The sequence below is a fragment of the Rhipicephalus sanguineus genome, chromosome 4 (assembly GCF_013339695.2).
Source record: "Rhipicephalus sanguineus isolate Rsan-2018 chromosome 4, BIME_Rsan_1.4, whole genome shotgun sequence".
Classification (NCBI taxonomy): Eukaryota; Metazoa; Arthropoda; class Arachnida; order Ixodida; family Ixodidae; genus Rhipicephalus; species Rhipicephalus sanguineus.
Window position 1 is genome coordinate 178424176 of NC_051179.1, and position 14587 is coordinate 178438762.

Consider the following 14587-nt stretch of genomic DNA (forward strand, 5'->3'; position numbering starts at 1 on the left):
CTGCTATGTTAGGAGTCCGTACTGGTACGAGAAAAACCAGCGATAACCAAAGGACGAGGCACACTCACTCACACACTCTCACTGGTGTGTGTTAGTGTGCCTTCGCGCTTCTCAAATAGGTGTGGAAACCATTCAACGTCATCAGAACTTCGGCCTTTCGTTGCACAGAGTCTGCCCCAAAAGAGGGTTACACAGGCCACCACGTTGTTGGGAGCTATATGCAATATGCTAGAGAGCAAGTGAGGATGCCGTTATGACCGAACCTGTTCTGTTTGGCGCCAAGGCCGAAGACCTCGGTTCCCTAGCACCGAATGATTCACAGAAAAGCTTTGTGACTGGGCTGAAGCGAGCCAGAGAGGGGGCTCGCAGTAATGACACGCCATGCAGCCCTCTCTTGGCCTACGTCTCCGGGTGCAGGGATCAGGCACCATGTGTCTAGAATCACCTCGGCGATGTAGCATTGTCGCCACTACTACAGGGAAGATAACGATCGGCTTTATGAGCAATCCGCTCTGTCTGGGCGTTTGCGGCAGTGCAGCACCTCAAACAAGGAACTTCTTGGTGTATTGATGTGGCTGTTGTTTGAAGGACCTGACAGGCCCGCCTCGGGGGAGAGGGAGGAATGGAGGTGGTCCGAAGAATTTAATAATGACCAGTGTGACGGAATCCTTGATGTATTCTGGGTGGAAAAGATGATCACTGAAGTTTTCGAACTGAGTTTTCGAAGGCTTTGCAGGTAAGTACTCCGCCAGCAGTGCAAGTGCGCAAATGGCCGGAACAACCGCCATTCGGAGGTTCGCATACATCATGAATTCCGTCAGACCGCCCTTTATTAATTTCTCTATTTTCCCTGAAAGAATGGGTAAATCATGAGGCGCTGACGTTGAGAGAAGCATGCGTCATGCTGCCCACGTGTCACTGCTGTGTTGCAGTGAAGCACGTCTTTTCCGCAGGCGCACATTTCAGCTGATCACGAGACTGCCTTTCGTTTACTTTTTTTGTTGCGCTGGCAGCAGCGAGGCTGGGATGCTTTACTTGTCACTCATTAGTGACACTGCATTGCCTTATGGCTGCTAAGGGCCATCGTTTCTGCGGATTTGCGGCTAAATCGGGATCGGGGAATGGGCACATGGCAGCCGAAGTTTCGAATTAACCAGGCCAGTACTGACCGCCGCTTCAAATTATCCACTCAGATTTACATTGCAAGATACGGGGCCAAGGAAATCCTTCTAATTATGCGGGATTTCGAAATAACAGAGTTCGAATTGATGAGGTTGTACTGTATTACCCTCACATCGATTCATCATTTTTTGAAGTTTAAAAGCTTGTTATACTGGCTTATACAGACTCTCTTTAAACGGAACCTAAAGGGACCAGGAAAATGTGTTCCATTTAACAGGAGTTCCGTTACTGAGAGATAAACAGGGGTGCAGAATTAATGTACGAAACCAATCATATCAGATTCAGTTGTTCCATTTAAGCAGCAGTTCCGTCTAACAGATTTCCATTTACTGAGAGTCTACTGTATGCTCTAAGTATAGTAAATTTTAAAACTTAACATATTTTACAGGTTATCACTTGCATTCTACCAAAAGTCAAATCCTGCTATTACTCAAAGTTGCTTCCACTTCCCTTTGAACGAAAAAGAATGACATATGCATATGCCTTGTTTCAACTTCAAAATATTGCACTGGTTAGTTGGGTCATGACAAATATGCTCATTTTTCTTATAATATGTGATATAAACTATTCGAATTCGCTTCGAAATTTGCTTCGACCAAACCACTATTCGCTTCGAATTTGCTTTGGGCCTAAATTTTACTATTCGCACAAGCCTATTATTGACGTAGTTAACGGAAAAATCATAGAAATTTATCGGAGCAAGAACAAAAGTGGCAGCTTCAACGTCGAGTGTGTCTGTAGCAGTGGACGTAATAAACGCATTGCACTGCACCTTATTCCTAGCCAGATGGTGGCATTCAGAAACCTCTGTATTCCTTCACTGTGGGTATTATCTACAAGAAATGTGCATGAGTTTTGTACAAACTCTCTAGGTAGCGGCAGGCTTTTAAAAAAAATGCTCACCGTTGTCTCAGTGCTTTGTGCTGACAAACGAACATCGTCTTTCAGGACCTGCTGGACGACCCCGATCGGGAACGTGCCCCAGGCGAGTTGCCGGATGTGTTTGGCAAGCACACGATTGGCGAGATAGCCGAATGTCTGCATGTTCTGCGTGGCATGACAGAGTCCATGCGTAGACGCCGCTTTGACGGGGGAGCCTTGCGACTAGACCAGGTCAAGGTGGTCTTCTCGCTTGGCAAGAACTTCCAGCCCTACGGGTTTTCTGTCTACGAGCACACCGAGAGCCACCGGTGAGTCAACGGAGGGGAGCATTACATTTGCACCAGTTCTGGCAGAAATTTGCGTCTGGCAGAAATCAAATGAATTGTTTGTGCTGTGCAGTGATTACAGTGCAGTGTGAGAATATAGCATGCTGTACGTGCGACTTTTTGCCACTTGGCTCCATGGGTTGTAATTGCTGTATGACACTCGTTGTCTCTAACATTTTGTTTAAAGATTTCTTATGCACGTGTGGCAATTGTAGTGAAGAGGTATACCCAGTGCTGCAGCCACATGGCCAGCTCTTATCGAGGCATGAGCTGGAGCTGCCCAGCCTGTGGTTGCTGCAACGCTGCCTGCGCCTGTCGAGCTCTTGCTGTCCCTGTTCGGACGCTCTCAGCCCAGTGTTCTCGTTATACAATATAAGTTGTGTGAACGAAAGAAGGGGATATTTTTTTTAGGGGCTTGTTCCTTTGTTACACACAACCAGATGAATCAGACAGACAAGTAGGCCAGGGAAAGGGCCATTAATCGTTTGCCTTTAAATGTAGCGAAGTAATAATTAATGTGGACGCAAAATCACCCGTTCTGCCATCGTTCCACACTCGCTGCGTTGGCTGCGAGTGGCGCTGGCCAACACTTTCAGGGATTACACATAGAGAAGTATCCAACGAAGTGCCTTCTGTCATAGCTCAATTGGTAGAGGATTGGGCGCATAATTCGAAGGTTGTGGGTTCAGATCCCACTGATGGGAAGAGCGATTTTCATCCACTTTAACTTCAATTTACGTCATTTACTACACTACAGTCAACACTTTCCTGTCCGCGCCTATACCCATCGATAGCCCGCTATTGATGGTTTTCAACTTCAGATTTTGCCGCTCTAGAAGCGCTCACGGACAGCTAACGTTATCCACCGTATAGAGCAGGAACTATTTTTCCAGTATTGCTTTTTCGTTTACCTTTTCCGCCGCAATGGGAGCTTTGAAGTTCCTTTATGTCAAGGTGGTCGAACGCTCATAGATTCAAGAATGGCGTGGACATCGCGCACACTTGCCTCTTGGAAACGGCAAATTTCGGCGGATTCCGACGAGACTGATTCATAATGTTTTACTGACGACAGCACCAAAGACTCGGAAGATGGTTTTGACTCATCGGACATCAGCACAGACAGTGAAAGTGTGTCGAACAGCCACAGAATGTCAACAGGTATCTGCCGGTAACTTTCGTTTTTATCTCTGAACCAAGTCGTCGCTGCTGCACTCCGTTCTTAATATATCTGGCATGTTCTCAAGGTCACAGCTCTTATTTGCAGGATGTCAACACTGTTTGGGCGGGACCGCTTGCCGGCGGCTGCTTAACGAGTGGATCTTAGCGCAAGAAGACGACCCGCAGTGTACTTCGGCATTGCGCTCCGTAGTGCCGCGGGCATTTCGTCTGACCTGTCGATTTGTTTGTGCTGTTCTTTACCTGAGAAATATTCGCCGAGGTGTGAAACAGAACTAATGAATATGCATGAGTGCATATTTCTGAGCCAAAAATAGAACAGAAAACGAATGTTTTCTGAAAGACATGCTGCGTAAACCTGTGCTTCACCGCATCACGTAACTGCATTGCTCGGTGGAGCTGCATAGCCACTTGGGCTAACGTTTTGTTTTGTATCTAAATAACGGCTACGCGTAGAATGATTATATTTTCAGGGATATTGGATATGACGTTTTTGGCCAAAACGTATATTTCGAAATTTTTTTTGTGTTCACTTCGTGCAATGCAAAATTGATGTATTTATGTATTGATGTTAAAAATCTTCCTATTAACGGTTTTTTTTTTTCTCGTAATACTTTAGTAATGTTTGCTTTAAATTTAATACCACTAGAAAGCGCATTCCTTGTTCTACAAATTCGAACCATATATTATTGTACGTATAATTTTGTGTGGCAGTAGCAAAATTGTTTACTAGAGTACCCAAAAATGGCCTATTTTCCCGCAGGCAGGAAAGTGTTAAAGGCAGCAATTAATGCCCCCTATGCTTCTGCTGGATTCATTTGGTAATGTAAGTTGTGGTTGCACTGCAAGGTGTTCGGGACTCATCTGCAGCCAGAATGTGAGACACACCAGCAGTTCCTGAACAATGAAAACAGGGCCAAACTTGCACAATTATGCCCCCCATATAGGCACTCTGTCACTCTTACTGCTGTACCCAGGCTCACATGGCACACAATGTGGCCAATAATTGTGGGGAGCCAAGTGGGCTGTTCGAGGTGGTCAATCATATTCACTGGTGCCTACCTCTCAAGCCTGTAATTTTGCATAAATGACGGAAGTGTGCAAAGGAACGCAACTTTCATTGAGATCCACGGAATTCAAAGAAAAAAGTCACAGTTTCGCCTGAAGGGCGAAGCAATGAATGCGATAGCAAGAAATTGGAATGTCACAGGAAGAATGGCAAGCAGCTAGAAGCAGCTAGAGCGCTGTCACAGTTGTTACTTCAACTAGCCCCTGCTTTGGTTCTTATAGCTAGCAGACCCCTCTTTTCGCAAACGCGGGCCGCTGCAGCGAGCACTGTAACCTTCGTGTGGTCTATAGCTTGAACGCATACTTTGCTGTGAAAGCACAAGACGTACAAAACTCCCCTCAAGAGGTAATCGCACGAGCACATTCGACCACGCCCTGTATGTCGAAGTACAAGTTGAAGGCGCACATCCCAAGTCCGGCGAAACACTAGACAGTTTTAGAATCGGGGACCCAAGAAATTTGCGAGCCGCCAAAACGCATGCGCAGAACGCAAGCCACTCTCGGACTCCTGTGCTTGCGTTGTCCCAACCCCTGCAGAGCCTTCCTTTAGGCGACAAACAAAACCGCAGAGCGCGCGACCTAAGAGAAGAAAATAAAGAAGGCGCTTGGCAGTGGCACGTGAAGCCATGGCTCACGTTCCCTGCGGGCGTGGATTCTGGTCACTAAGACAAAACTTCATTTGGCTCTAGTTGGTACATATTCCTGAGGCTAAAATTACAGCGCAAATGCACTTCTTTGTCCTTCGTACTTCTTCTTTACTTCTATCAAGCTAAAGCACATGCGGAAGTAGAGCTAGTGCCACATGCTACAGTTGGCTATGCTATATGTGGTTTTGCCTGCGTAACTATCGTCATCAATGTGCTCGAAGAACAAGAGGAAGAGTTCTTTTTCGCACGAGCGTGCGCTTAGATGGTTATTCTTTACCTGCGCAACATTCATTGTAGTCTGCGCTAGTATCCAGGAGGACCGAATGAGGCATGGTGTAATTGTCTAAGGCAGCAAGCTGCGGAGCGAGGGGTAGCAGGTTCGAAACCCCGGTCAAGTGCTTCGGGATTTTTTTCTTCTGAATTATTTTCATTTCTTGTTTTTATTTATATATACATACATATACATATCTGGGGCATGACGGCGATGGCAAAAATCAGCCGAGAGTGTCCATATAATTGCTATTGCAATAAAGTGCTTGCGTTGGCCTTTTGTGATTTCGATCACTCTTGGCCTTGAAATGTTTCGATATTGAGGTTTTGCTGATGACAAATGATATTGCACATCCCTGCTGGCTCGCCTTCCTTGTCTGTGCAGGCTGATTGAGGAGCTGATGCTGCTGGCCAACATGGCCGTGGCCCACCGGCTGTACAAGGCGTTTCCCGAGGAGGCCTTTCTGCGCTCGCACCCTCCACCCGATGACGCCCAGCTGGTGGAGGTGGAGGCACTGTGCACTGCCTATGGGGTCCCCCTGGACACCACCTCAGCCGGCACTCTGCAGGTCCTACAATGGTTGATTCTTGTCCCACAGGGGCGTCTGCGCCAGCAGGCGTTTGGTGTGTAGCGACACCACGGACCCGAGCTAATGGGGGGTTTCGACCCCTCTCACACCTCGCCGTCCGTGGCTTTGCCATGTCCGGGGAAAAGGGGCTCCTGGGGGTTGAGTGTGTCAAGGGAGAAGGAAATGAACATTTACTTCACGCATCATTCAATAAATAAACAGTATTGAGCCTATTGGTGGGTGATAGCAGCTTACTAGCTTTGCAGGATGCTCAATGGGTGCAAAGGTCTCACGAATCCGGCAGAAATGTAACCATAGGCTGCTATACCGCATACCACTTGACATGTGTTTGTTCAAGTGCATTGAAAGTGAGCAGTTGAAGATGTGCAGAGCGTATGCCTCCGGTAAAATCAAGCCAAAACTAGCCGTCGAAAAGCTGTCACTGTAGTAAATTAAATGAGATCACCCTGACATATGCCAGTGAAGGTTTCAAGGTCGAGCACTAAAGCACAACACCCTGCTTTTCTCAGAAGCCTCAAACAACCACTTGCATTCATTTGAGAGGGCAGCTCTTAGGTCCCCATTCCTGCATTGTCACTTGTCATAATTAAGTGGACACGCACAGGAAAAGATGGAAGCGACAGTAGAGCAGAGAGAGAATGGTGAGAAGGACAGCATAGTGGCGCACGAGATGGTGCCATAGTATTTGCAGTCGCAGGTGCTGCTGAAGGGTAAGCACCGTTGACAAGAAGATCCTGAAGTAAGACCGAAAGTCAAGCTAGTTGGTACATATTCATCTTGAGAGCCTTTTAGCGCAAACTAAGACAGGGGCACAGAGGGAGGGAACAACACCAGCGCCAGTGTTGTTCCCTCACTCTGTGTCCCTGTCTTAGTTTGCGCTAAAAGGTTCTCAAGATGAAGAAGATTCTGCCATTCACATTGTGGAGGCCAAAGCTTATCATCACTGCTGCCGAGGAACTTGTGAAACGAAAATGTGTACAGCTGTGCTCAAATTTCACTTGAAGGAGTTTTGCAGTGAATGGTGCATATATATATTTTTTTCTTTACACTTCCATTGATTTACTTTTTTGTCTCTTTGCATGGGTTGTGCTTGCTGACATTCTGCACTCTCAAAATGTGCCACTTAATCTTTATGCTGTGATGCCGGCTTATTATGTGCTGTCACGTTGAGGCAGTCCAGCGTGTGACACTCATGTTAGCCAACTTACGTTAAAGCTTGGCCTCGTGTGTCTGTGTCGCAGGCCTCCCTGAACGCTATGGTGGGCACAGACGAGCTGTCGCATGCCAAACTCAACGTGCTCACACACATGCTCTCCAAGCCCATGAAGGTGAGCGTAGCACATGCTTAGGCTTTTATGGTCTAGCTATGGCACACAGAAACAACGGTCCTCAAACTTGTGCGCATCTGCAAGCATAATATGCACTTTTCTATGAGAAACGTCATGTCTCGCAGCATTCCTGACAAAAGCTTTGGGTCTTGGTGTTATGATAGAAAGGTATTGTTTGACAACTACAGAATTTTCTATTTGTCACCATGTTGTGAATTCATTCATTTCAAAGACACTATTGGTGTAAGTTAACTGCAAGAATTGATGTGCGGTCAAGTGCAGCAGTGAATTATAGGTGGTGGGATAAACTCTGGAAATTTCCAGGTGTAAGTCAACTGGCACTGGATGGTATTGACCCTGATAAAAGGGGCAAGTTCTTCTGCTGCATTGGGCTTAAGGGGAGACGTGGGTCTTAAAAAATGGTTTTTTAAAAGTTGGGTGAATGGCATGAAATTATTCAGTTTTTTTCTGCAGATTTGAAATCATTAAGCAGATTTTGAATACAGTTGAACCCGTTTATAACGAACTCGAAAGTGTCGCGAAAAGTGGTCGTTATATCAGTAGTTCGTTGTATATGGACTCGCCCTTAAAAACGTGCGCTTAGCGGCCAAGCCTTTTTTTTTTCTTTGCACTTTTATTAAAGTGCTAACAACCCCTTCGGTGACAAGCTAAGCCTTTTCGCGTCGTGAAGCGACGCCCGCTGCGTGCTCACGAGTGAATTAACCGCCTTTGCAATGAGCTGACACCATTTCAATGAAGCGCGGTACCGCGATGTGGAGCCGATCATCCCTGGCTAGTTGCGTGCAGCGCGTCGCCTACTCGGCTCGCGGAGTCCACTGCCGGGCCGCTTGCTGTATGCCGTATGCGCGCGTTTGTACGTTCTTCGTGCTTGCTTCACTCCGGACCGTGCACGGGTGTGGCGACTAGCCTCTTCGTTCAACGCAGCGAAAACAAGCATTTTGCAAGCAACGCGCACTCGACGTCTCCGCGATGCTCTCGCGGCCCTGCACGACGATGCGCGGCGCACTTGAGTTGTCACGTAGTCAAACATGCAGTATATGCTCGCTGTCAGTGCATCGACGTTTCTCGGTGCCCGCGCCGCTCAACAAGAGCGAGCTACTTTCGTTTCTACAAAGCGACGCGCACTTTAAAGCGGTCTCGCACGACGCGCGGCGGCGAACTTGCGAACGGCAGGCAGCATGGCGCGCTTGTACCGCCGTCAATCTGCAGTGTACGGCGTACGCCACACGCGCAGCCGAGCGGATATCTACAGATGACTGTGCACGATAAGGTTGTTGGCTATAAGTCATAATGGCACCTTCATCGGCGGCCACCAACCTCGCCTTCGCTCTTTTCTGATGCTTATCCGCGAAAGCATCGCCGCAATCGCGCAGAAGTCGTAATCACCGATCGACCGGTCTCTGCCGTTACCGAAAAGATGGACGACCTTTTGCGGCGCATTGTGGCGTCGACGAGTTTAGGGACGCAGTGAACCTTTTTGTGATGGAAAGTTATCACTGTTATCCCTTCTTGCATTAATGCCTTCTTGCGTTCCAGGCATTGTTTGGTTCATCGCAAACGGTCGCAGCTGCAGAGAACGGCGTCAGGGAAGGTTACCGTGCGAAAGCTGACCGCAAGGCTTCATGCTGCCTACTATTTTTTTCTTCCCACTGCCATTCTGCCACTGAAGAAACGCCTGGAAAGTGAGCGACCTCGCTCGCAGCGTCCGAAATCTGCGTGCGTGCTCGCCGATCTGGGATATCTTAGTCGCGAGCACCGTGGTCGCGAGTGAACTGGAGCGGGCACGCGCAAGCGCGCTCCCCTGTCACGCTTTAGAAGGAATGTTTTAACTTTTTTTCGCTTCGTATGCGCCATATTTTTACCGCCGACCGTGTCTGAAGTGCTCGTTGTAAAGTAGAGGCTTTGAAAAATGTTCGCTATATGTGGATGCAGCATCAATGGTTTGCATAGGAAAATCGTAAGTGCACCGAAATATGGTCGTTATAACCGATAGATCGTTATATGTGGGATCGTTATAAGTGGGTTCGACTGTAGCTGCATTAGAACAAAAGATATGCATTTCTAACACATATTTAAGCACATTTCTTATGGAGATTTTGGCAACTTGCTTTGTCAAACATAAAAACAATGTATGTGGCAAGGTTGCCAGGAAGCTGACCTAGCCTGACATGCTATTTATTTTCTTATAACGTTGTTCTCCAAATTTTAATTCTCGATGATCAGAAATAGTATGCAGCAAAAAATTTCACTCATATTTTACTGCATTAAGCTGGGCTAGTTGGTATTGACTGTATGCCTCCATATTGCTAGTGAACACGCACAAAAGACTACACCTAAAAGAGACTGGACAACCGCTAGCAGTTGTCCTGTCTCTTTCTATGTCGTCCTTTGTGCCTGTTCGCTAGCAATATGGAAGCATACTCATATTTTATTTTGCCTTCAAAGTTTGTTTTCAGCGATCGGATTAGCATCACCGGTTAGACCAGCTCTCTGGCAGTCCTCCACATGCCTTGTTTTTATGTTTGACAAAGCAAAGTTGCCAAAAATTGGCATAAATAAGCTTTTAGAAATTGTACATGTTTGTTCTAATGCTTGCATAAGTTTGTTCATTCACTTCAACCAACTAATAAAAGAATAAATAGAAGACCCTCGTCTGCCCTTAAGTAGGCTGAGGATGATGATAGCTTTTGCTTAGTAGGGTGGCAGATTGGGCTACTTGGAGCTCATTCGGTATACTTGAGGATTTTAGTGCGAAGAATAAACGGCAAAGACAGGAGCTTCGATAACTAAAGCATTGGGCTTGGTCATTGCTTGGAGGGAGACAGGAGAGTTTGTCCTGTCATGTATGTTTGTACTAGTACGTGTAACGGCCATGTGTGGTCAGCCAAAGTGGCTGAAGGTCTGTGCCACGTTTATATTCAGCGCTTGCTTTATTACTTGTGCATATCTGTCGAATACCAAGTGCCCTATTCACTTCATCAACATGTGCTTCTGGTGACAACAGATGGCCGTCTACTTCTGGGGGCGGCGAGAGGATCCCTTCTCGTTTTCCCACTATGCTCTCAAGTGCCTCTCTACACGCACTTCACGTCACCCATCCGGCGCTACGCCGACATTGTGGTGCACCGGCAGCTGGCAGCTGCCCTCGGTGAGTCGCTAAGCTTTTTGTGGACGCTTTAGCGAATGTTGTGTCACGGCTGTTCGAGAAATTCATCAGCGGCACCGAAGAGCAATCGGTGAAATGTGAAATGCCAGCTTGTCAAACAACTTCTGCCACGTTATTGCAGTCTCATTAAAGACTCTGCATTTCCAGATATGATCAAATTTGAAAGCAAAAAGAGGTAGTCGCAGAGCACAGGCCAAGTTGAAAATGGACCCTGCAATGTTGACAGGCAGAAATAGTGTCCTATGTGATGGAGATAAACCCTACCAATAAATGTCCAGTGTATTTATATCATCAGAGGGAGGTCACAACAGACACCAGCGAAAAAAATAGATTGAGCTGCATTAGTAAACTACATATATACAGTACTAAAAAAAGCAATCTTTGACATGGTAGAAGGCTTGCGGAGATCAATCGCGAAAATCGCTAAAGAAAAAAAAGCTAATTCTTGGAAAGCATTGTTTCGGCATGTGCAGTGCCTTTATCTATGCAGTATAAATACGATAACGCTGAAAACTCGCTCTAAGTGCTCGAAAAAAATTCATTTGGTATGAGTGGTCGATGAAATGAAGCTTAAAATAGTGCAATAACACCAAAATCCACGACACCATATTTTATTCTTTACTGCCACCGAGCGTCGCCATCTTGGTATTTGAAAGCTCAAACCTTCACATTTCTGTTCCGCCCTTGCTTACAATGGCCACACAGAAAAAGCACAAACAACAAAAAGTCAAAGGCGGTCAGACATATTCTGTGGCCATCCTGTCGGTGCAGCACGCAAGGTTCTTGAGAGGCACCTTCCTATTGGCTGCTGCTATGGCAAACCGCTGCAGTCTCTACCAGTGGAGTGCTTGTCGGTTAGGCCTTTTTTCACCAACAAGGAACTTTTGAATTCTTATGAATTCTTATAAATTCTTATAACATAAAAGCTAATGGAGATATCTTAACGGAAACTTAAATTTTTCTCTAATAATTTGTAGTGTGTGTCAAATTTCAGCATTCCGTGCCAAGAAATAAAAAGTGAGTAACAATGCCAGCCTCGTTGTCCCTGCAACACTTTTTCAGCATGGTCAGAAACGCTGCCCATCAGTAGTTGAGGCTCCTGAGAACACGTGAGCCAAATATATAGCGGAGCACACGGCCTGGAATTTACAATTAATTCTCTCAAAGTCAGCTAAAAATCGATCCCTCTTCTCTCTACAAATGATGCCATATACTGAATGGCTGTGCCATATGCCCCAATTCACGGCAATGGCTGTTTTCAGTGTCAGTGGCTGCATAGTTACTGCGCCCACCACAAGAGTCCGCCACGTGCCCACACACGCACGCGATCTGACTAAAAGTTAGCCACATGTTCAAAAAGAAAAAGTGCCAAGGTCGTGACGCGCGCGTGATGTAACTTCTTTCCCCCGTGCCATCCCCTCTGCTTAGCTTCCAGCGTGCTCGACGGGACGAGAGATGAGAGAAAGCAATTGCATGCGACAAATCCCTGCAACTCTTTTCCTAGTAACCATCAAATGGTTTCATTAAGGAGTTATTACCTCACGAATCGACTGCCGCATGAATTTTAGAATCCATCAAGTACCACCGGAGTTACATAGATTTGCCAATGAGCGTGCTGGAAGCTAAGCAGGGAGGGAGGACTCACAATCAACAATGCAAGTGAATTCAAGACAGCCGTATAGACCATTAACTGTAATCTTTATTACAGTGCTAGAATGTGTTGTCACGTATCGTACACCTGCATGTTGCGTGCAATATTTCTGAAAAAATAACCAAATGCAGGTTGTGGACCTGCCGTGGCGTTGAGGCTTCGGAGTTGCAGCGGTGGCCGACCACTGCAACGACAACAAGTACAAGGCACGCACTGTGCAGGAGCTGAGCATCGACCTGTTCCTGCATGCCTTCGTGGAACAGTGTGGCTCGCTCGAGGACAAGGCCATGGTGACGGCCGTGCTGAACACGCCTTCGACGTACTCGCGCTCAGCGTCGGCATGGTCAAGCGCGTCTACTGTGATGTGACATCTTCTGTGGTTAGTGTGAGATGTTCACTGTGATGCACTAACGGATACTGAACAAAAGTTTCGCCGCCGAGATTCTTAGTCAGCATGAAAGCTTGGCTTCCGAAATTGGGTCTCGGGCAGAAACTAGCGGAAAATCAATAATTTAATGGGTTTTTCACAAACTTAAAAGGATGTTGCCTTTGCCATAAACAACTACGCACCTCCTGTGCTTGCACCGTTGTATAGCTGCTGCCAGCTCTCACGACATGCGGCCATTGGCACACCAGCATGCAGCCACTGAGCACTCACGATACCGAGAATACAGCTTTCTGTTTAAAATGTGTGAAATAAAACACTATGACAATAGTCATGTCTTCAAAGTTGAATTTCATGCTTCCCTAATTTTTTCACATTTTGTTCAGTATCCCTTAACATTCGCCATGAACAAACTGTACAGTAAATATTGGAAACATCTCTAAAGTGCTGCCATCATTTCCAGGGAGGAAGAGGCAACTTGAGGGAACTTCGCGAGTGACAGTTTTTGTAAGGTGTGTGTAAATGGCCACGTTCCATAGGTTAATTAGCATTATTCTTCAAAATTGAGAACAGCAAAGTGTTGAATGAAAATAGCGCGAAAAAACGTAGGACGAGACGAAGAGAAGAGAGCGCAGCTAACAACTGAACTTTATTAGAAGACGAAAATATATAGGAAGCCCAAACACATCTTCACCACGAACAGAAACCTCAGATGTGCGCATCCAGGTACCTTATCTCTGCCTTATTTAATGCAAGGGAAGGCTTTGCCACACAGTCATCTCCAGCTTTCAAAATGAAAAAAAAATTACACCATCTCCCACTAAAGGGAACCATGTGGGGATGCGAAGCAGCGCATGGGTCGACTTAAAGTTCCGTTCATCACGGGCACTTTGCCCGATGTTAACGCGTTCTTGCAAGTGGATTACACCATGAATTCGCTGTAGTTGCTATTGCTGTTACTCGTCCCGAACTCTTGTTGGAGCACGCCACGCGGGTTCATCGCGCGTCTGCAGAATCTCGTTCCCCGACGCAATCACGTGATTGCTGAGAGTGTGCAAGACAGCGTCTTACCCGCCCTTACACAGGCCAGAACGCGCTAGCGCGTGCCAGCGCATGCTAACTAGGATACAAAGGGTTGGTTCATCGCGCGTCTACAGAATCTCGTTCCCCGACGCCATCACATGATTACTGAGAGAGTGTAAAGGGGAGAGGCCACAGCATCTTACCCAGCCCCTTACACAGGCTCGAACGGGCTAGCGCGTGCTAGCACATATGGTTCCCGAGCTGACGGTCGCCGATGGAAGGACGGACACAGCCCCAAGCAAAAGTTGCTTCGCATCTAAAAGCTTCAACGACAAGAGGGAGTACACCTACACTCACGGCAGTGTAGGGCCAAATTTGACGAAGGCTGGCCTTTCAAAGATCGACGGTGATCTTGCAGGTGCGCATTCAGACAGCGGCCTGTCTGTTCTATACAGCATTTACCGCACTGAAAGGCACCTGATACACAGCTCCCTTGCCACAAACCGAAGGGCTCTCCCTGTGTTTCACCTTACATTCACCACATTTCTGCACAGTCCCGTCCACCTTCCTTTCAACAGCGGCGCATACTCTACCAAGCATATTGTGACGTCGCAGTTGACACGCCTTTAATAAGCCTTCGAGCCTTAGGGAACCGAACACATCCGAGGCACAGAACAAGCTCAAGATATCCCCAACGAAGATGATGAAGAACACCATGCGATGATGATAATGTACAGATGAAGAAGGGCCTGATAAATGCCCACACTAATTTCCCCCGTGCAAGCGGCCATCCTGGCCGCAACTTAAAGGTACGGAGAACGCCTGTAAAAAGGCTTCATACGAGATACGTGCACAATCTCGGTACCGCGACG

General features: G+C 46.9%; 1 protein-coding gene across 1 annotated transcript; it reads left to right on the top strand.

Moving 5' to 3' along the window:
• The first annotated feature begins 253 nt into the window (after window positions 1-253).
• Window positions 254-12653, top strand: LOC119391882 (DIS3-like exonuclease 2). The gene is made up of 6 exons (XM_037659533.2): window positions 254-331; window positions 2131-2372; window positions 5937-6120; window positions 7383-7469; window positions 10495-10638; window positions 12439-12653. The coding sequence occupies exons 1-6, from the start codon at window positions 254-256 to the stop codon at window positions 12460-12462; spliced, it is 759 nt and encodes a 252-aa protein (XP_037515461.2). The 3' UTR covers window positions 12463-12653.
• The last annotated feature ends 1934 nt before the right edge of the window (window positions 12654-14587 follow it).

Excerpts from the sequence above, each read along its gene's own strand:
- LOC119391882 (XM_037659533.2), top strand. The coding sequence starts at position 254 with ATGACCGAACCTGTTCTGTTTGGCGCCAAGGCCGAAGACCTCGGTTCC. Across the intron at positions 6,121-7,382 it reads CCTCAGCCGGCACTCTGCAG|GCCTCCCTGAACGCTATGGT; the intron begins GTCCTACAATGG and ends TCTGTGTCGCAG. Across the intron at positions 10,639-12,438 it reads GCAGCTGGCAGCTGCCCTCG|GTTGTGGACCTGCCGTGGCG; the intron begins GTGAGTCGCTAA and ends AACCAAATGCAG.